General features: G+C 43.2%; 1 protein-coding gene across 2 annotated transcripts in view; it reads left to right on the forward strand.

Annotated features, from left to right (window-relative positions):
* The window catches only part of GPC3 (glypican 3), a 225,485-nt gene extending 204,342 nt beyond the window's left edge, over window positions 1–21,143 (forward strand). For both annotated transcript variants that reach the window (XM_075259437.1, XM_075259438.1), the window contains exon 8: window positions 20,857–21,143. In XM_075259437.1, the coding sequence (XP_075115538.1) occupies window positions 20,857–21,038 (182 nt within the window). In that variant the 3' untranslated portion in view covers window positions 21,039–21,143. The remainder of the gene's footprint in view (window positions 1–20,856) is intronic.
* Window positions 21,144–23,730: the final 2,587 nt, after the last annotated feature.

A 23,730-nucleotide genomic window follows, 5' to 3' on the forward strand; every position in this document is an offset into this window, starting at 1 on the left:
CCAATTAGCCCTGTCACTACAGACACTATTATTACCTTTTTATGAGGTCGGAGGAACTCCTTGGAGGTCACTTTCTCACTAAGTTCTATATCTTGACCAGTAACGACTTCCTCTGTCATTCGTGAGGATGAGTCACACACATTAGGAGGAATTTATCAAAATTCTACAGTCAAAAAGGCACAATATATTTTTTAACTTTTTGCATTTTATTATAAAATTATTTTAAAACGTTGCAAAAATTGTTGCCATATGACACTGTGGTTTTGTGTTTTTATAGAACAACTTGTTCTGATTTTTTTTTATTTTTTGCAGAAACTGTAAACAATATTATTTTGGGCTACACAAATGTTCAAAATGTCACCTTTCGGACACTGGCTCCCTATAGATCAATGCTAAAAAAAATAAATCAGGGAGTGGTATCCAGGTCAAAATAACTCCTCCAAATGAAGAGGGTCCCATCTTTAGGCAACTAGCTGTGTAATATGTGTCACGCAGGTTTAATATGGGGGTCAGCTGGTACCCTGTTCTGCACTGGTGAGCGGCAACAACCTCAAAAGAACTGTCTGTGGATGACTACGACTACCTCTACCTCTTCCTTTCAGTGGAGTTACTCTGGCTTAGCTATTATTTCCATAGTATACTTTTTTTTTTTTTTAACCATGCATTGATCTATTGGGAGATACCTTCTCAAAGGTGGCGCTAGAGCACATTCCTATCTTTTACCAAGGAGTTCTTATTTGCATATTACCCATAATTCTCCGCAGGACATGCATGGTCTAGTACGTTACCATTGTCTCCCTAATACATAGTTCCCCTTCTGACTAACAACTTGCAAGCAAACCTGACTTTTCGTTGACGCTCTCTCCAGTGACAGGAACGTTCTCCTGAGCGAAGTTCCCACCAGAATTATTCCTTTAGTGGGGATAGAATCTGCTATCTGTGGTCCTGTGAAGCATCTGAAAGAGTTTAAAATGTCATCTTCTCAAATTGCCATGGCGGACACATTCTACTAGCTATATAACATGAAACTCCAGGGACCAATGAGAAGATGAAGCCGAATAGGACCATTCTTCTTGTTAAAAATTGACAATGGGATGAAAAAAAATCAAGACCTATGACCTCTTACCCCTGCAAAGGCAGATGAAGATGAGACAAGTCTCACATCTTTCCCAGGCTGTGCGTGATCTGTGTGATACGTCCTTACTCTAGGGGTTACTACTCCTTCCCATCATCACATATGGGGTCATCCATCGGAACTGTGATCTGTACAGGCTTTATACTTATTCTTTCAGTGAAATGGATCCTATAAAATAAAGTAATTGATTATTTCAGAAACCTCAGCATAGAGAACAAGCGCAGTCGAGAGGAGTAGCCATTAAATAGGCGTCGGCCACCAGATCCCAGCCTCGCAGAAGGCTTGGTTAGGGTTCCCTGGATCATACAATGTCTTCCTCCCAACGTGGATTGGCGTGTGTGTTGCTGAGATCCCTGTTTTTGTCAATATGCAAATTAGTTCTTTGCAGCAATGAGGACACTGGGGCAACACCTTTTGTTGCTCCAGATAGCTCATTTGCATTGTAACAATAATAGGCAACAAAGACACCAATTCACAAGGTGAAGACTCCATTTGCTTCAGGTCATCCTATCCTATAAGATATGCTGGGTTATGGCAATAGACTCCCTAGAACGTGGACATAAACATTATATAGAACTAGATTAATGGTTGAGCAATGGTTGAGCAGATCCTGACATAAATTATAGCCCATGTTGGTCATTATAGTAGTTCAAAATGGCCGTATAATGGGTGTAAGAACCATCTTTCTGGGTACTTTTTTATGTTTGTAGGTTATCGGACAACAAAAACGTTTAAGACGATAGCATTGCGTCATTGGTCAACTAAAATGATTGCTTGGTTGGAATCATCCATCTTTATGTTCTACAATGACCTTGTGCATTGTCAATGTGCTAGTTGATCATGGCTAGCCTGCGGGACCCATTATATGGTATACGCCCATGTATATATGGGGGCTTGAGCTGATGGCATATCACATGATATATTCTATACCTTTCTCTTCTGTTGCCCTGGGTCAGTGGGGGCGCGGATGGCACTGACCTCATCCATGTGGACCCGGCTCAGTCCAGTCTAATGTACATGACCTACTTTATCGAAATCCGCACAATAACCTCGAGCCTTTCAAGAACATTGGCCCGATTTCTCCTTTCCTCCAGAGCTATCACCGATCCCTTTTCTGAATGACGTGCCGATAACAACTCTATCTGTATACAGAAATCTATCTGTAAAATAAAAGCCGCATAATATACGATATAATAGAAACCTAAATAGTTTATTAGAAACCACAAGCATAAATAAAGCCATCTGCTGTAACCAAACCTCAGGAAGATGTTTCAGGAACCAGAGCCAGGATTCCTTTGTTTCTCTTGGACATTGTAGCCCTAAATCTCAAATACCTGTCTTGTGGCCAGGAAGCCGAATCCTTTGATAATACATACATCATATCTGTCATGTTACATGTCCTGTGTGTACAAGAACAATGCTTTATCCTGCAGCTTGAGCTGTTTTCTATGGCTCCAAACTGTATGTTTCACAAGTCTGTCCAGAGAGCGGCTCATGTGTCTGCTTAAGATTCTTTTCCATTTCTTGTGACTCCAACATCCTTCCCAGGGAACCTTACAGTATCCAAGTAGAGCCGTCCAGGGGCAGAGAAATGCCGAGCAGACAGGATGAACGGAGACATCCATCCATCAGACATGTCAGTATGCACCCTGCAACGTGTTCTGTCAACCTCATTACATATCATTAGCGTGTCTCATGGTAAGAATAATGTCTTTGTTGGTGGATGCTCACATTTCTATAAATATATGTATATGGAATGTTCTGCTCATTTTAAATATTGGTCCTGGTCCAAGAAGATCCTATTACAGATGGGTATGATAGTCAAGAAATTCATCTGGGTGAAGGACAAACTCCCACTGTTTATGCCCTGCTACAGAATACTACAAGAATATATATATATATATATATATATATATATATATATATATATATATATATCAGCAAATTGCTACCGTTGATGGTTTGCCTGCTCCGGGGTTTCGGCAGCTCTCAAGCTGTCCTGCTGCTGAACTGATGAACTTGTTCCTTATGCTGTGCCTGTGATTGTTACGCAGCAGCTCACTGGGACGCCATATAATGAGCGTATTGTTGGCGTGGATGATCCGCCTGCTCTGGCTTTTCGGCAGCTGTCAAGCTGGGCTGCCGCTAAACTTGTTCCTCGCACTGTGCCCATGATTGTTCCAGCATCTCAGTAGCTGACTGGGATGCGGGTTGTTGGCATTGATGATCCCCCTCAGCTCCGCTTGATGAGAACTCTGTGACTTCTGGCTCCTTCATAGCTCTCGTTGTTTGCGACAAATTAGATTTTATTTTTCCCGACATGTTTAAAAGTAGCAAACTGCCAATTTGGATTAAAGGTGTTTTTCCATCCAGTGTGTCTGCACTGCCTGGAGCAGATCAGATAATATGCAAATGCAGTACAGAATGCAGTGAGAGTTATCTGTGTGTTTACATAGAGAGATAACAGATCTGGGACCTGAGATAAGCTGCTGCAGGAACAGTGTAATATAATATGTGAACATAAATTCATAATCGAGGTTACAATCTATCTATGGGTCAAATTTTATTCAAATCCGTTCAGCTGTTTTTGTGTGATTGAGTAACAAACATACAAACTTTCACATTTATAATATTAGTAGGAACTAGTAGGATAGGATAGGATAGGATAGGAAGGATAGGATTAGTAGGATAGGAGGAAGGATAGGATAGGAAGTAGGATAGTATTGTACTGTGAAAGAATGATAAAGTATCACTAATGATATCTTTCAGTAATATAATGACAGTAACATTTTGGTTACATTTTGGCCTCATGCGGGTTATATGGCTTGAGCCCAAGTGGCTACATTTTGTACTAGTGTTTGCCAACCTGGTTATATCTTCCGCGTTTTTTCCCGCAATGCTTTTTAGCTGTGGCCTTAGTCTTCATATGTTTTTGGATTGAGAGAGGAAATTGGAGCACTTATGGAAACTCGCACAAGCAGAAGATACAAACTCCTCGTAGATGTCGTCCTTGGTCGGATTTAGACTAAGGTCATATTGACACCTACTGCTAATCACTGAGCCAACGTGATATCCTTGAGAATATTTTCTGTATAGACTGTCTTTATGAATATTTCATTATTTATAAATGACGTGTAATAATAATTATTTTATTATCACTACAAAGATCGGGGAGGATTACTGCAGAAAGAGTTTATTTAAAAGAAAAATAAGAGTGACCTGGGTGATTGGGTGAAGGGAGGGGGTTATGGAATTATATGGCATTGTCTAGGTCTCTGCAGGAGAAGGGTGTTTTTTTTTCTCTGACCTTCATGCATTATTGTATGTATGATGTCTATTGTATGTGCGTATATATGTATCCTCCTAATGAAAGTTTGTGTGTTTGTTCCTCAATCACGGTCAAACGGCTGAACCGATTTGGCTGAGATTTGATGCTTACCTAGATATTCACCAGGAAGGAAACATAGGCTACTTCATATGCCTCACACTGCCCCGAAATCCTGACCGCAATTGGCGAAAATATGCCATGGCTTCGCTGCAGGACCTGAGATGATGTCATCCCACGACGTTCAGCCGGCCTCCGATTGGTTCCCAGCAATATGTGGGCGGGCCGATGGACAATCTGCACGACCCGATACGTTTGCAGTGTTCTGTGGGCGATCCGCTAGCCAATGTGAAAGCTGGAGAAAATGGCGGCTACTTGGAGCTCCGGAGCGATGTTACCATGCCACATACCAGTGCGGGGCCCGACAAGTCCAACGGCGGTGGAAAGTCTGTGCCCCTGAGAAGATGGCGCATACTCCCAGCTCATGGGGTGACACGGACAAGTAGCCTGACTCTGCGGGGGACAACACATTAATCGGGTGTGTCGGCTGTGCAAGTACACTGAGGGACTGTAGGATGCAAGTCCGGGGCACTAATCATGGGGGCGTGAGCAAGGCATTTAGGAGGCCTTGGGAACATGCGGGAGAGGGTTTTGGGGGGCCAGGGAAGGCTCGTGGGAGGGGAAGGAAGCATGCGGGAGGAGTGGGGTGCACGACATGGCTTTGAGTGGCCCAGGGAAACTATGGGGCTGTGCGGGAGCTGGCCTGCAAGGGAGAAGTTTCTGGTTTGCCGTGCGGAAGAGATTGTCGTGCAAGACAACTTTGGGGGTGGGCAGCGGGGGGCTATGGGTGCATCGTCCCCCACCAATGCCCCGCGGATGAAGTCACAGTCAAATGCTAAATACATTCTTTGTTGACGGCTCGCTTAGGAGTTGTAGTTGATGAACAGATGCACCAATGTCGCCTATAATAACCTGGAAAGTTAGCCGGTTTTTCTACCATTGTGCTTTAAAAGTGAATCTTCCCGTCCTCCTCCTAAATAACCGTCCCTCGGGCGAACATCCGCCCGCTCTTCATAGGCAATTAACGCGACCAATAAAATCAACATTTTCGCTCTACAAATCTTTTTTTGCCTTTTCATATTATCAAAGTGATGTTTCCGATGAAAACTCCTTCTTTTCTTTTTTACTTGAAAGGAAGACGGTACTTAAAATATCTCCGGGGAACATAAACCACAATAGAAACTGAACTGACATCCTAATGACGCGGCGTTCCGATGAAAATAACTGTAAATGGTGTGAATACATAATACCGGCTAAATGGCTTGAAGCCTCCTGCTTGGGATTGGGTTTCTGTTGATGGTTTTGGGGGTCTTGCTTCATTCTACTCGCCTCCTTGACAGTTACAATTGCGCCTAATATCCCATCTACCGTCGCTAAATGAGCCTCTTTATTTACTCCTGTGCTGCTGTAATGGGTGACATTATCTGCAGCATTTTACATCTTCATTTTTAGAATTTTTTTTCTTTTAATTCATAGAATGAAGTGATAAAAGGTAATAGGAATGATGTTATTTTGCAGCCGAGCAAACCCGGAGGTCCAGGACGGATAGGGTTAGCTGCACTTTGACTGTTACTATATTTGGTTGAGTGTTGGACCATCTGGTGGTACAAGCTTGGCATCTATAAAGCCCAAATGCCTGGCGGTGGAATGACATTCCCAAGCGTTAGCAGACTGATCTTTTTGGCCTCTTTCATCGCTTTCTGGGTAGCCCAGCCTGCGATGAGACTACTGTAGCAACACAAAGAACTCTTTGATCTTTTTTTCACCCCTTTAGATGGTGTGGAATCTTCTCCCTCTCCCATTCCCAGGGTTACATTGTGCTTTCATGGTACGACAGGGTAAATATGTCTTCTACTGTATCTACCACCGCCATGTCTGCTTTGTGCCAGCTCTAGGTTTGGTGCCAACCATGGAACAATTCACCTTTTGGCTGAGATGACTCTTTCTTTGCACAATCCCTTTGTGTGGAAAGTTGAATTTCGTGAAGGGATTACGAAACGTTTGCACCATCTGACGTTTAGTGTTTACAGCTGGTATCGGAATTGGGAAATTTAGCATCGGGTCTTAGCATTGTAATGAGCCGAAAATCAATGTCAAGCTATAAGTCATTCATCCACATTGCCAAGAGGACAGGGGTTGACAGGTACAATCAATACGGTTTCCCGAAATACAAAGATCACACTCTCACTTGAGGGACCCATGCGGTGCTGGAGGGCAGTCTGGAGCTCGGCTCAGCTGGTCAATGGTCAGCTATGCCAAGATTGGGGTGAGGGTGATATTTTCAGCTTAGATTTCGCTGTAGGTCACTAGTGAGCCAAACCCTTTTTATTTTGTCTCTTGTCCCTAATGGTCATACGGGGGATATCTTAAAATAGACAACAGACGGAATACAGAGGGAGGAAAGCCCTGCAGCGACTACAGCTGTTGACCTTTCTTGCCCCTTATACTCCGCAAGTACCAGCGTACAAATTACTGCTACCGAGCTGACTGCCCTTGCAGGCTATTATTGGCACACGAGTGGGCAGCTTGTACATGGGTGGCACAAAAATATCACACGCATGCAAAGTAAGTGAATCTCCAAAATAAATCAATGTTAGAAAGCAGTTTTTATGCTTTCTCAGCTGCGTGTAACTCAAACCTACGTACGTTAAATAAAATCTCGCCATGTGGTCTTGTGCGGAGGACGTTGTACAGGGCAGATAGTGCTGATACTAATAAATGTCTAAAGTGAGAATCGGAGCGGGATAGTGGTTGAATACATTATAAGGATAAGACCCCACGTTGCGTGCCAAAAAGCACTGGGGAAACGCATCACTCTTTTTTTTCGCAGCACTTGCAGAGACCCTGTCCACTTAAAAAATGGTTACCCGCGGAAATCCGGACCCCATAGACTTTGATAGGTTCTACCCAAAAAATGCGTAGAGAAAAGCACTGGTTGCAGACTCCAATGAAGATGAACCCAACCTTACCATTGGCTTTCTTCTGCCTGTACATACTTCGGTTGTCCTCACAGTGCTTGTGGGCGATGGATCCTTCCACTTTCTATGAATAATGGATTACTGTGTCCAAAGTAGACCATCTCTACAGGCCACCATTCAACCAGAAATCGGCTTGGCACTGATGAGGGGCAGTAACCCTGAAAAATCTGTTTATGGTTCTCTCTGTGGAGTTGGTTGGCCAGATCTTTGACTCTGACTCATTTTTTTTTCCCAAAGCCCGACTTTGACTCCTGGTTCGACTCAGACGCCTTCATAAACGGGTCAGCCAGAAACACTAAAGCTTCTCTTATTCACAATGACTCCGAAGCTCTGGGTCAGGAGACAATAACTCTCCTTGAGGAGTGGGTACCTTTGCAGGCATATGGAGACTACAAAGTCATTTCCGCTCCACTAGGGGATTATAGGGAATATGCAAATCTGTTTCTGCTTCCTTTAGGACAGGGGTAGGGAATGTACGGCTCTCCAGCTGTTGCAAAACTACAACTCCAGCATGCATACTTACTCTACTGTTCTTGGAACTCCCATGGAAGTGAATGGAGCATGATGGGAGTTGTAATTTCACAGCAGCTGGAGAGCCTACCTAAGGTTCCCTACCCCTGCTTTAGGAGGAAATATTCTGGTCTGGCATTAATCCTAGATCATGTCATCTAGGTTTATTGTAAACCAGGCATTGATGTCTAGGGATCTACCTTTTAAATGGTGGCTAGAGCAAAAACTCATTTTCATTCTTTTTTTCTATGAGAAAAAGAAGGATATAAATCAAATATAGATTTTTTTTTTATTAGAAAGGTCAGAAGATTCTTTTGGGCTAGAACATCAGCTAGGATTGTCATAAAGGATTAGTATTATTATATCCCAATGTTTGGCCTGACCAAAGACCAGCAGTATTATATATGGGAAAAAAAGTAACACAGACCATTAAAAATTTGGAACAATGTAACCTGCCCTAAAGCCTGGGCTTGAGTTTACTACGGCATTTTATAAAATTGGTTCCCAAATTGGCCGAGAACAAACCCGTAAAGTGAAATGTTCATTAGTATGGAAATAATTTTAATCCGTATGTTGTCTTAAAAAACCTAAATCTACATCCTCCGTCAACTGGGTCATGTCCACTATCACCATGTTGATGTCTCCTAACTCTTATATCTTGAGCCAAGTGTTGGGAACAGGTGCTGGACAGGGCGTAGTAATGTGCTCAGCTGGTCACGGGGTAAAGGACACATTGCGATAAGTTAGAAATATGAGGTGATCATGGAGCTATCAATGTGTGTGGGCTTAGCGCCTTTTATTCTGTGCTGCCATGTATAAAGCGGTCTTATGTACTGTAGAGAATCCGGACATGTGGTGGGTTGAGAAGCGAGTCTAATGGACTAAAGTATTTTTTTATTTAGATATTTTTCCAACATTCTGATAATGGGCAGATGTCTCCGAGCGTGGATCACTGCGGTCGAGGTGGTGAGATGGATGTGGACACTAAATCTCATTATTACGTCTGGCATTTTAGCTACTTGCGAGTTATGAGACTGAAGTCTGACCTCTCCATACAGGACCTCAACTTTATGAAGCTCCTTGGGGTTACATTGGGTCCTACAGTCCTGCATTCATCATCCGACATCGGTGCCCGACGTCAGTCATGATTTTCTGCTGTCCCATCTGAGCAAGTATCAATAAGGAGGGGGATATTGGTGAGGGTCCAAATGCTGAGACCCCATATGATCAGGAGAATGGAGGTGTTATGTCACCTGTTATGAATAGAGCATTCGTTGGAAACCTGCCCATTGAATTGTACAAGACTGTTGGAGATGGCCAAAGACCAGTGCTTGGCTATCTCCGACACATCCATTGCAGTGAATGCAGAGGGGCATACAATGGCTGACCGCTGCTCAATTCTGAATAGGGGACAAAACACTCCAGTGCTCCTGATGGGCGTGGGTCTTAGTGGTTCGACCCACTGGACTGCAAGTTAGAGGATAACTTGTTCAGATAAGAAAACCCCTTTTGGCCGGGGCTCCACGGGGCGGAAACTCTGCAATTTGGGAGAAATCACATCGTTATACAGTAACTGCAAAGTGGATGGGATTCATGCGAATCCCGTACCCACTTTGCGGTTAAAAACCTCCGTGCATACACGCCATGATTTCCAAAAGTGGCGTAGTTTTGGAAATCGCAGCATGTCAATTATATCCACGTAAACACCAGCGGTCTCCCCATAGGTATCATTGCAGCAGAGGAAAACTCTGTGAACTTTCTGTTTAAAGCACTGCGGGAAGATGATACGTTCCCACCACGTTTTTTCCCGCAATGCTTTATTACTGTGGGACATCTTGTGGAGCCTCGATAGACATCAAACCATACAATCTTTTAGCCGGTTGGTTGATCGAACTCTACGATAAAGATATTGTATAGATTTATAAATTCCTGCACAGCGCCGCACCTGGCTATGGTCTGGTATCGCAGCTTTCAAGTGACTATAGCAGAGGTGTAATACCCCGCACAGCCTGTAGACAGTTGTGGCACTGTTTTTCTATTGCATTGAGTTATTCAGCGAGTACAATGATAGGACGGTGAGTGTCCGTTGCAATACAGTCCATACTCATGGTCTGTAGGAAATAATAGTGATCCTTACAAGTCCGATTGCTCCTTCCAACCTCTTGATAGTTTCTTCTGTTGCTGAAGTCCTGCTCAGATGTAATTCATAAAATCTGTTATCTGCTACGCTGAGGATTGAAATGGCATCGAAACAAATAGCTCAGTATAATTAATGCGTATTGTTGATGTGCCCCCCAGACACCGGCTTATTTTAACAAGGAACAGATTTTTGGAGCAATTATTAACATTGTTTCTCAGGGCCAAAAGGTTCTCAGTGTGAATTCACTTTGAGAAATGTTTCGGGGGCGCTGATTCCAGAGAGGGGGAGATCTGCCATGGTTTCAGTTAAGGGCTGGAAAATTGTCATTAGTTAAAGCTTTGGTGGAAGAAATGAGTACGAGACCCCGGGACCCTGGAGAGATTCAGTATTGGGAAGCAATCGCTGCAGGTGTATTAGGAATTGAGGGGATATCGTCACTCCATAGGGAGAGACCACCATATAGGTGTGTGGAGTCTTATTAAGCCATGAGCGCTCCACTGTGCAAAGGAACATGGGAAGAATATGCAAATATGACTTCCATGATGTAATTAGGATGCCAGTGCCTCAAGTATGCACACCAATAGAGGGCGCTGACTGAGAATGTGCAAGTCTATCTTCCATGATGTAATTAGGAAAACAGAGACTCAGTCAAGACATCCAATAGAGGACGCTCCCTTTAACATCATGCCGACCTTCTCCGAGGCCTTTGATGTTGGGATTATACCAGATGCAGTCTCTCAGCCAAGGACAGCTGTTTCGATGTATTTGCATCTCGTCAGCCTGGCGCAGAGAGGACTGATCTGGCAGAGGTGAGAGGCCTAGACAGGGTTGGGGGGATATTGTCACTCCATAGGGAGAGACCACCATTTAGGTGTATTAAGAAGTCATTCACGTCTTCATCGTAGAACATGAGCTGTAACTGGTTGGGGGGTTATGTGCAGTAGGTAAGTTCACAGGTAGCACAGATGTCCATGGGGTTCCAAAAATTGGATACATATGATCTACAGGGTCTCAACCAGGTGCAACAGTAAAACAGAGCTCCCATGTAGGGGACTTCCAACAGAACAAGCACTGCGAGCAACAGACCCGGACCGTGGTGGGAGACAGTGCAGCTCCAAGGTCAGGTAAGTATAAGTTTTTTGGGGTGTATTTTTTTTTTTTCACCTTCACCAGCCTCCTTGCTAAAACAGTAGCCAAAAACGGCACCACAAAATGGCATACATGGCGCACACCAAATAGTATTGTATTGTAGACACACAAAGACTTTTTCAAACAAGTGTGTGACTACGAATACAATGCACCAAAAGAGCGATTGTCTGGAGCAGTTTTTATGGCATTTTTTTTTTAATTTGAACCATCTTGAGACCTATCCGAGTGTACACATATAGTCTTCCATGACTTCCATTCATTTCAGTGGATGCACATTTAGAAAACAGGATAGTTGCTGAAGATGAGTGGGTGTCCCAGCTGCCAGACCTCCAGCCATCTGACTTTTATGATAGGTCTGATTGACATGCCATAAAAGTCTGTCTTTGGAAAACCCTTTGAATCAACATTTACACTTTGATCTTATTTTATCTCAGAAACCTTTCTGGTTGAATGCATCGACATCTTATGATTCTTACAACTATCATAACCCCAAGACAACATGAAAGCGGTCCAATAAATGGAAAGGTGTGAAAGGAACTTAGGAGACGAAAGCCTTGTCTTATGGATACAAAGAGTAAGAATGTAGAATACTTATAGGTAATAGATTTTCAGGGGACCTAATGTGATTCTACTATAAAGACTGTTACATTTGTTACAAGCTCCTCCATTCTAGAGTCCAATGGTTACATAGTAGATGAGGTTGGATGGAGACATCATTCCATCAAGTCCAACAATCCCCTACAGTGTATCAAATGTAACCTATACCTGTGTTCTCTTCCACGTATCCCTCATTGTATACGACAGTCGTCTTCATTGTTCTGTGACTGTAAATACCATAAGAACTTGTGACGATAGAGCCTGAGCCGTATAAAGGGCAATTGTAAGTGCCGATGACTTAATAATAAACATATGATTAATAATTTCTATTTTCTCCTCAATAAATCACCCACTCATCTAGTGAACCAGTATGAACAAGCTCAGGGGAATGATCTGCTTCTATCTGGAAGTCATAAACACTGAGGATGATGATGGGAAATGTTTGCTTTGATGCCACGCTTCCATGAGAGCCTCCGACGTCTGCGTTAGGTGGGGTCTCTGCCTGGAACAAGTTAAGACTGAGATAAACCCAAGAGAAATATTGTCCTATTGCTTCTGTCTGTAAGTGAAGGAATAGCTTTATCTCTATAGGGTAACGGCAGGCGACACAACTCAACACGTCCTCGGCTCAAGAGCAATTTATGTTCCCTGTACTCCGAGCACAAGACTCTTCTTAATCATCTGGTAATATGACAGTGGACGGAGTTAGCATTGACTCCTGGTGTTGGATTACCGAGTATACTGGGAATTCATGGAAAGGTATCTAAAGCCGTCTTGTGAAACTAGAAACCCTTAAGGAAGACCTAATAAAGAGGTATTAACACTGCCATCAACTGCTAGAATCTTATGCAGATACAAGATCAGAGACATCTTATATCTTTTCATGAGAAATTCCAGATTATTTAGGATTTTCACATATTCCCAACAAGCTGGAGGACCTTTTACCATCTCCTTCAACTCACGGCATCCTTCTAGATCTCCTTCCACTGATTCCAGCACAGTTGGAATTTTTTCTCTAGCCCCAACCATTCCTGACATCAATCAGAACCCAATAGGCTATTGTCGCTCTCTAGTGTCAGGTGGGCGGTCCTATGCTAGAGCAGGAAGTCTGAAACCGCCCACCTGACCAGAGAGATCCCGGGTGCTGAAACTTAAAGGGGTTGTCCCATCACAAGGATCCTATCTATACTGCTGGTTAATGTGGATGTAAGACTTTTCCTAAATACACTGCTTCAGCAAAACTGCTTTGTTTGTCCACTATCTTACTTTATTCAATTCTTTGTGGCCACAGCCCTGACTTAGCTGCTCATGAGTCAAGTGATGTATCTGCTGCTCTCAGGGGGGAGGGGCTAAGTGCAGGGAGCGAGCCTGTGTATCTAGCTATTCCTGTGTCTATACCATGTGACCTAGGTCCTGCACTCAGATAGGGGAGAGGAGCTGCTTTCAGTTCTTCTGTTCTCCCAGTTATCAGGCTAGCTAATTCAATTGTGTTCATTATGGCAGAGACAGGCAGTCTCTGTATGTAACATAGAATGGAGTTGCTGCTGCCTGTACTTCATAGTCCAATATGGGTGGGCGGAGCTATACACTAATTTGGGGGCGGAGCTAAACGGCAGGTTACATGTGAAACCCCGCCCACCAAATGATACAAGACACCAGGAAGAAAGAAGATTTTACAGCAGTGAAGACTGGTGAGTATGCGACGTGGGAATACCCCTTTAAGAGAAGTGGTTGTATCGGGAGTGGTGTGGTCTGTGCCAGAATCAATGGAGTGGTGTCTATTAAAGAAGGCAAAGAGTTGGAGCTATTGGAGGAATACGAAGGCTTTACATATTTTATATAAGGCCACATCATTGGACATTTTGCTAATTATTATCAAGGCTTTCCATGTGTGCACAAATAATTTATCTAATTTACCAAATTATTATGCTAACTTGTTTCATATGTATATATATTAGCATTTCCCGCGACTTCGTCCGTGCCCCCCCTCGCTGCGTGACTCAGCAGAAGTGCAGTACCCGGTGTTCCCCCTGGCCTCTTTTCTTGTGGTCCCCGCCCGCTCCAACCCAAGCATCATGGCCCTGGCCCTAGACTCCCCCCACCCCCAGAACCCGCGTCCCCCACCACCACTATCGCGCCCCCGTGCACCCTGCGTACTCACCGCACATGTGACGCCATGTTCTTCAGTTTCCTCTGCGGCCGGCTGCAGCGTCTATGGCTCCGCTCCCTCCATCACACAAGCCAATCGGTTATCGGCTGAATGACCTGTGATGACGTCATCTCAGGTCCTTCAGCCTACACCGAACATTATGCCGGTGCTCTCGGCTGCCAAGCCCAGTAATATGCAGGGATAGTAATGTGCCTATGTTTAATTCTGGGTCACATTCTAGATGTGTGTGAAATTTCATTGAAATCCATTTGGCGGTTTGGCCGTGATTGAGGAACAAACATCCAAACCCACAAACATATTAGTAGGATATATATATGTTGTTTTTTGTTACTTTTTGTTACTTTTTTCTCTGTTATGTTCTGTGACCTGTGACCTTGTTGTTTTCTTTAGCTAACCTTCTCAGGAGCTTCTAATATTCTGATAATTTACTTTTTTTTTCATACGAATTTATAATATTATTATAGTTTAGCAACCTAATAACTGAGATGACAACAATAGCTAGAACACTTCTTCAACTTTTGACTATTTTTTCTTACATTACCCCCAGGACTTTTTACATTTGGATAATATCATGCATTGAATTCTGACTTCACGAACAATACGATACACAAAACTGCAAGAACGTGACGCAGACTCCATGATCTCATCACATCTGTCCACCACATTTCATTGTTTCAGTATCCAGGGCCTGGACTATTTACAGCCAATACATGGTGAGGACAGGCGTCAGACTCGCGGCTTCCATTCCATGTTCGAGTAGAATTATAAACTTATATTTCTATACTCTGTACGTCGGAAATTGAGAGGATCGGGCGAAGATAAAAATAATTTACATATATGTCTTCGTAAAAATTAAAGGGGATGTCCAGAATATTAAGACAATTTGATATAAGCTCATTTGCAGTAATAGCTTGGCGACAAAGACGCTGATTTCCTAGCAAGCCCCCTACTGTGGTTATATACAACAATAGGGATAATATGCGTTGGCAGCCATACTGGTTGTCACCAAACGTTTGCACGAAACCAGTTGAAACTGAGTAACAGCTGATTAGAATTTGTAAAGACTTGACAGAAGGGAAGACCCAAAGACTTCTATTTACTTGTGATATTTCTACATTAGGGGGAATAATCTGTGAATGGCTGTTTGAGCTGATATGTGGAGTCCCAGGCTTTGAAGAAACACTAACCATTCCTGGTGTGATTAGCATTGCTCCTGATAAGGTGATAAGACGTCTTTAACAGCCATAAGGCAGAGAGTACACACGAGGGTGTTGAGTGGAATTGTACAGTAAGGCTGAAGCTTCCATTCTCCAGGGGGTCCTGTGCAGAGCACTGTGGGGGATGTGTTTACCCTGATCTGCTGTGTGTTATATCACTCCTCAGATAACAAGACCAAATGCCGCCTTATCCCATAGAGGTGATTCATTGTCTAATTTACCCAATTTGCTCTGGATAGGGCCATTATTCTGATTTTTATTGCCTTAAAGGGGTTTTCCCATGAATAGAGCCATATTTAAATTCGGAAACAATAAAAAGTTACACATTTTTGAAAATATAAATAATTATATTTATAAAACATTTGACTTTTAACTGTCTACAAATTTTAATATGGTTATATTCATGGGAAAAAAAATCTTTAAGGGACTCGTCCAGGTTGGAAAAAACACCACTCCTGTCCATGGGTCATGTCTAGTATTGCAGCTTATCCTGAGTGGTTGATCTGAACTGGACACAACTCACATACAGACATAGTCCTGTTTCTGGAGAAGTATGACATACAATTTAAGTGGAATGGCAGAGCATGTGCTTTACTGATCCATTTGTAATTCCTCCTAGTTGTGGTCTTATAGCATTCCTCCTAGTCATGGTCCTCCAGCATTCCTCCTAGTTATGGCCCTCCAGCATTACTCCTAGTCATGGTCTTCCAGCATTCCTCCTATTTATGGTCTTCCAGCATTCCTCCTAGTCATGGTCTTCCAGTATTCCTCCTAGTTATGGTCCTCCAGCATTCCTCCTAGTCATGGTCTTCCAGCATTCCTCCTATTTATGGTCTTCCAGCATTCCTCCTAATCGTGGTCTTCCAGCATTCCTCCTAATCGTGGTCTTCCAGCATTCCTCCTAGTCGTGGTCTTCCAGCATTCCTCCTAGTCGTGGTCTTCCAGCATTCCTCCTAATCATGGTCATCCAGCATTCCTCCTAGTCGTGGTCTTCCAGCATTCCTCCTAGTCGTGGTCTTCCAGCATTCCTCCTAGTCATGGTCTTCCAGCATTCCTCCTAGTTGTGGTCTTCTAGCATTCCTCCTAATCATGGTCATCCAGCATTCCTCCTACTCGTGGTCTTCCAGAATTTCTCCTAGTCATGGTCTTCCAGCATTCCTCCTAGTCATGGTCTTCTAGTATTCCTCCTAGTCGTGTTCTTCCAGCATTCCTCCTAGTCGTGGTCTTTCAGCATGGTGGATTAGGGTCATCTGTTCTTGTGATCGTGGGGTTTCACCTTCCAGACCCACATTGATCACCAGCATTTCTACCTATCAATTGGGTAGGTGCTAAGTGCTTCTGATTGCAACACCCCTTTAAATTTGACCTGTCCAACAATCTTGAAAAGCCTAAAAACCTACATTATCTGATAGGTGCTGTCACTCTGAATGAATTTGGATAAACCAAACACCAAAATGCTCAACCATTCCAAATATAGAAGCCCTTTTAGGGTTGACATAAATTAGGTTATACTGGTCAAGTAGGAGGTAACACGGCAAGACATACAGCACATCCAGACCCCGTCCTCCGAGAGACCGCAGTGTCGCCTCCCACTTGGCTTATATCTTTATCTTTGGAATAGCTGAACAGATTTGGATACACAAAACACCAAAATGCTCAGGATGACCGAATCGATCCGATAATGTAAGCGATTGAACGTTTCAGACCTGGTAAAAAGTCCGGTGGTGGAAATAACCATGCGGAAAGGCATCCCATTGTTTGTGGGTACAGACATCTTCACTTATGAGCGTAGCGTTTAATCAATAAGAACCGAGAAGAATTCTAAGTGAGTCCTCAGTCTGGTGTGTCCAATGGAACAAATTTCCATCATTTGGGACTAATTATTTAAGGAACATAAACATGATGATGTTGGCTTGTTATAATGTTTCCATAGGATATCCATAGACATTGGGAGGCCAAGCATTCCTGTGCTGAAAGATTAACCTTTTCAGAACCAGAATGTTCCCTTTGGTAATGGACAGACACAACTGAGCTTATTTAAGTATATAGGGGTACAAATCTCTGCTATTTCTGAAATTTCCCCAATGTGGGACTATTAAAGGATTATCTTATCTTATCTTATTTTTAATGTATACATTTGATATATAACAAATTACTTTGTTTTTTGTATTAGAAGAAAATGTACAAGGTCTGGTTTGGTCTACCACATTATGACCCCTCGTAGGAGACCTTTGGGCTACGTTTTAATTGGACCGAATTTTTACATTAATGTTTATCCCTGTAATGGGCTTCTCCTTATGGAGCTGTGACGGTCATCCAGCCCATGGACAAACCCGATGTATATCAGTTGATTTGCCCCATGTTGAGCCCATAGTTTGGCCCATCTCATAATGTCATATTTTATTTTTTTTTTTAACTTGTTTATCTCATAATGTCATATACAGCATAAAATCTTGATGGACCCTTTTGTACCTCTATGGTTCCAATTTTTCTATTGACGACATTCAATCTTGCAACTGTATCTTTTTGGGGACGATATGGTCACGTGGACCTGTATAGCAGTCCATATAACCCTGTGCACAGTGAATTTTGCTATTCGGTGCACATACATCGATGGGGGAATCCCAGCAGCTGATGTTTCTATAAATTTGGGAAAACCAAGAGGCATTGCTCTGCAAAAACTAAATAAAAGAAGAAAAAAAATGTGATCATTGTTAGGCCGGGTTGCACTTAGTAGATGAGATAAGCTAATTCATTATGAATAGAAAAGCAATTAGTACAATTAAGGGCCCTAACTGGGTGTTAATGAGCCGCATTTGCTTTGTTTACAGCCGAATATTCGAGCCCTGGTGTCCCTTCATTGAGAAGTTACAAGAATATTTGCACAGGATAATTTGGGTTTCTAGGCTTTTAAACAGGTGTTACTGGGTAACATGGACAATAATCTTATTAGACATTGTGTAATGTTGACACAAAGTAACGACTCCAACATTCCATGTCAACGTATAGTGATCTTATAAAGAAATATTCCATATAACCATTGGGAGAGATCAGCAGTTTTCCATGAGTTTGGTGGCAGAGGTCTGGTCGGACCCCTCCCTGGTCCGAGCCCCCTCCCTGGTCCGAGCCCCCTCCCTGGTCCGTGCCCCCTCCCTGGTCCGTGCCCCCTCCCTGGTCCGTGCCCCCTCCCTGGTCCGAGCCCCCTCCCTGGTCCGAGCCCCCTCCCTGGTCCGAGCCCCCTCCCTGGTCCGAGCCCCCTCCCTGGTCCGTGCCCCCTCCCTGGTCCGTGCCCCCTCCCTGGTCCGTGCCCCCTCATTGTTTATTGGAATGCAGCAGATGACCTCTTAGTCTAATCCACACACATAGTGAAACTGGACATGTCTGAACTAGAGCCTTGTGAGGTCCCAGAACATTCTTTGGAATTTTGAAGTATCCATTTTATCTCTATCAGCCTGACTTCATTGACCTACAACAGTTTTTAGTCTAAAATAAATCTTGCAAATTCATCTCTTTTATGTCACTAAATGGAATTTGTGAAGTTTCTTCTAAGCTGGCATTCCCCGGCCTGGAGAGATTAAATTAATGCAATTATTTATACAATAAATGACTCATTTATCATGATTATCTAAACTTTGCATGCAAACTCTTGAGCTGGCGAGATAAGTGATAGGACTCGGTTGTATTGAGCGGTGACATTGCTGATATATACTATATGGTGCATGAAGAAGACAGAAATAGCAAATCTGGCAAATAAAATAATCCATTTCTTAAGCTCATTTAGCAGTGCTGAGACTGTCAGGGGTCCCTTGGATCAAGAGTGAGGGTGGGGGATCTGGCCTAAGGTCCTTTTGTTTTCGAGGATTTGAGGAACCACATTAAAACCCTGGACAATCCCTTTAATCAAACGGGTCATCAGTTTTCGGGCCCTGCAGATGAATTAGTTTCGGGAACTCTCGAAGAGGGCCATAAACATAAAAAAAAAAACATTATTCACCTCTTCTTAGTCCACCATTTCCAGCAGCCTTGTGTGTACAAGTCCTCGGCTGACATCACCAGTGACGTCTCATTTGCGCTTAGGGACCAGCGATTGACGCCTTCCTTGATTGCTAACATTGAAGGTGAACGTCAATCATAGGAATAGATGCTCTGACCCCTGGTTTGCATAGACACAGTGGATGGAATTTACTAAAATAGTCAAATTGTATTTTTGTTGCAAAAAAAAAAAAAAATCCAAAAATTGCCACTTTTTCTATTTTCCAACCTGCTTGCCAATTTAGATTAAAGTTGATGGAACAGGACAGATAGATTTACTATAACTCATCTAAAAAACTGAGTTATCCCTGAAATCTATGCCAGTCTGGGATTTGGGACCTCCCATAGTGCGGACGAATTATTAAGAGGCTGGAGTCTCTTGGCAATTCTGGGGTCTCTGCCGACACCACTCCCTATACTAAGGCTGGTCTTAAGAAATTTCCCTATTGGAGCTTCTCCCCTTCATTCTGGTGGAGGTTGGACTATTACGTTGATCCAGCCTTGTTGCCTATCCCATCAGTGTTAAACCTATTTAAGGGGTTCCTATTAGAGATGAGTGAGTAGTACTCGATCGAGTAGGTATTCGATCGTACACTACGGTATTCGAAATATTCATACTCGATCGAGTACCACTCGCTGTTCGAATGTAAAAGTTTGATGCAGAACCAGCATTGATTGGCCGAATGCTATACAGTCGGCCAATCAACGCTGGTTCTTCTCCTACCTTTAGAAGTCTTCTCCTTGCAGCTTCCCCGCGGCGTCTTCCGGCTCTGAATTCACTCTGCCAGGCATCGGGCCTGGGCAGAGCCGACTGCGCATGTCCGCTTGTAGTGCAGGCATGCGCAGTCGGCTCTGCCTCGGCCCGATGCCTGGCAGAGTGAATTCAGAGCCGGAAGACGCCGCGGGGACGCTGCAAGGAGAAGACTTCTCGGAGGATCCAGCCCGACCCTCACTCGTGGACTTGGTAAGTATAATTTGATCGAACGTTGCCTACCCCTGAAACGAGCATTTTCCACCCATAGACTATAATAGGGTTCGATATTCGATTCGAGTAGTTGAATATTGAGGGGCTTCTCGAAACGAATATCGAACCTCGAACATTTTACGGTTTGCTCATCTCTAGTTCCTATCATTTTCAAAAACGTCTGACATTAAAATAAAATAAATTTCTGAAAATAAGAGTTCATGTTAAGTCTCTGCAAGTTCTGAAGTCTTCTCTACGCCTCTGGTACATGTTAGGGTTGGAGAGCCTTGGTGAATTCTAGTTGTGGTTTTCCATCTCACATTGAGGGTATCAAACCATTGAGAAGGTTTGAGAGTTTTGCTACTTGGAAACCTCACAAAATTCAGATCCCGACTCCGAATTTGAGACTTAACGTAAAATATTTTCCAACGTTCAAGACTCTAAATTTTTACAATTTTATCAAAATGATTTGTTTCCTTTAATGAAAGGGTAAAATTGAATGAAAATAAGTTCTGTAAACCTCCCTGGATGTCCATTAGTTTGGCAGTGGAAGTAATTGCTGTGTCTTCTTGTTTTCAGAGTTGGACTACGACTTGGATATCGACGACGTTCCATTTAATAAGCAGATGCGAAACCAGCAGGATCAGAATGGCAGAGAAATAACCAACCTCCAGTCTGGAAGTGACAGCGTAAAGACTGTGTCGGCCAAACCACTTCTTCCCCTCACAATTACCTTGTTAGGACTTGTCTCGGTGAACTGATCCTCCAGTCTTAACCCTTTCCTGTCCTGGTAGCTACATAATGTTCCTAGCTGAATTTTACAATTTATAACGTTTCCCGGGCCATTGTAAAGTCTTCTTGGAGAAAGAAAAATGGAATTTTATATAGTAATATTATTAATGTATTAATAAAGAACATTTCTTTGTTCACAGATTTTATTTACACAGGTTTGGGGTAGTTCTTGAGTTGTTCCGTGAATACATTGTTCATTGGTTAATCATTTTATGGGATGGCCGCAGAGACAAAGGGAATGTAAAGATTGATTGTATGCCTTTCACTACTGTCTTTAATGGTAAAGTCAGAGGACCGCAACCCTTTGTGGGGTTGGGAAAACGCATTCAACTCAGGAATGGACAAGCAGCCTGTCAATTTGCTAGAAACAACACACCCAGCTATCATGAACATACCACTATTTCTAAAGAACGGATGGGCTGTGTTCTCGTAGTCACTCGAAAAAGGCTGTTGCCTACTTTACGTGGACCCTTTACCTCCTCTGGCCCCAGATTGTACCACACAACCTGTTTCTCCATTATGGATCTGCCATACATTTGGAGCCAGTCTTCTGTTTTGCAGACCCCACTCTTTGGAGCTCATTACCCAGACAGAGAGATCTCGTTCAACATGTATAGCACAAAAGTCAAAAGCCACCAGTTAATTTGGGCGGAGGGCGAATAACATTTGTTCCTTACACTGGACACTATGCGTAGCCCATACTCCTGGACTGGACGTTGAGTTGTATTACAGATGTTTGTCATGGTTTGTGTTCCCATAAGATATAAGTAGGGTGAAGGGGCCATCTATGAATGGTGGAGCCTGCTGCAACTTGGTGAGACCAGCTGGTGATCGAACATGATCTGATATATAGCGGTATCCCCAACGTTTCTCAATGGCAACATGCTTAGTCTTTGTCCTCCAAAGAGATGAACTGCCACCAAAGGTGTCTGGCAACAGCTTACTCGTGTATGGGGAGAGGAGTTGAAAGGACCAAACCTACTATAGGACCAACTTAATGGAAAAATATATCTTTGTACCGTATTAACCAGTGGATAGGAAATGTAAAGATTGAGAGTCCTCGGTAGTTGATACCTTTTTAAATGGAAATGCTGACCAATTGCAAGCTTTCGAGACTTTCCATGCCTGATGAAGGGACCCAAGTTGTCTGGAAAGCTTGCAATCGGTCAGCATTTTTTGTTAGCCATTAAAAAAAAGGTATCAACTACTGAGGACTCGCAACTTAATGGAAGGGGCAACGCTATGGAGAGATGTTTGAGTTTATCAATTATTATTATCAGCAACAAGTGTTACCAGGAGTGTTCATTGCCGATAAATGCCCTGAGTATCGTCCTGTCCAGTAGGGCTTTTCCCGTGGGGCCCTGGATTACGGGTTCCACCCCTGCTATTGCTCATCTACTAAATTTCTATCAGTTTGTATATTTACTCTGCCGCTATTATCATCTCTACTACAAATATCTCCTACAGGGTTTCCTCCCTTCAGACAATCCTTTCTCTAAGCTGTGCCATATGAGAAAATATCTGTATTTCTGTTGTCTCCAACAATCCTATGACACAGCAATGCAATGAGGTCAGCCCTGAATCTAATGTTTATGGCTCACTGGGGAAGTGAAAATTCCTTCTCGATGTGAGGCCATGCCACCCTGCATTCATGGAAGAACCGTCTTACTGTTATATTACTGGAAAAGATTACACAAGAAATTTAATTAGATTCTGGCATTAGTAACATTGAGGATTTTTCCAAGTGCATCAGCCTAGGACTCTCTGTATATGCCTACAGCCACACGGAGGAGTGGAGTCAAGTAGATGAAAGATGAAAAGACAATTTTTGTTTTACTTCACTACATGATAGTACCGATATTGAAAAATACAACTTGTCCCTCCCCCCCCCCACCCCACACACTCAAATAATGTTGGGGCTTTTGGGTTCTGGTGATTAAAAATGAAACATTATGATTCCTTCTTAATGGTAGGATGTCATGAAAAGTATTGGTGGGGCTCTGACCACTAAGGGGGGGGGGGGCAGATTCTCACTGTTGTGCATTCAACCAGACCACAGCCATATTGAATGCAGGCGTGTCAGTTGGTGGAGAGCATTCCCATTCACTTCAATGGAAGTAGCAGAGTGCAGTGCTTCAGCTATCATCAGTGCTCCCTTTTGAAGTTAATGGGTGCATTGATATGTTTTCCCACCAAGTGTCATGCCTTGGCAATCTAGGGCTCCTCACAATCTAAATTCCCTCTCTTTGTCTTTGGACTGTTGGCGGAAACCCAAGTACCAAGAGAAAACCCAAAACAAACACTGGGAGAACATACAAGCTTCTTGTTGTCCTTGGACAGAATCGAACTGAAGACTCCAGATTGTGCAATCCTTCCTATCCCTGACATCATCTGCCTGGAAAAGGTTGGTACACCTCTACCCCCATACACATGTAGTTCATCTAAGTTTGCTCCTATGTGTTTGAGCATCTTAAGGTTGTTATCGTGGACCAAGACTGTCTAGCACAGTGCACAAGTTCCCACTTATTGATATACCCTGTTTCCCTGAAAATAAGACACCCCCTTTCACCTCTTGTACCACCTACAACCGGCGGTCATGCCAGCGCTCCGTTAAGGAAGCGCCGGCATGACTGCCGATTGTCTACCGCTCCAGTCGCTGCA

This window comes from Leptodactylus fuscus, chromosome 11 (genome assembly GCF_031893055.1).
Source record: "Leptodactylus fuscus isolate aLepFus1 chromosome 11, aLepFus1.hap2, whole genome shotgun sequence".
NCBI classification, from domain to species: Eukaryota; Metazoa; Chordata; class Amphibia; order Anura; family Leptodactylidae; genus Leptodactylus; species Leptodactylus fuscus.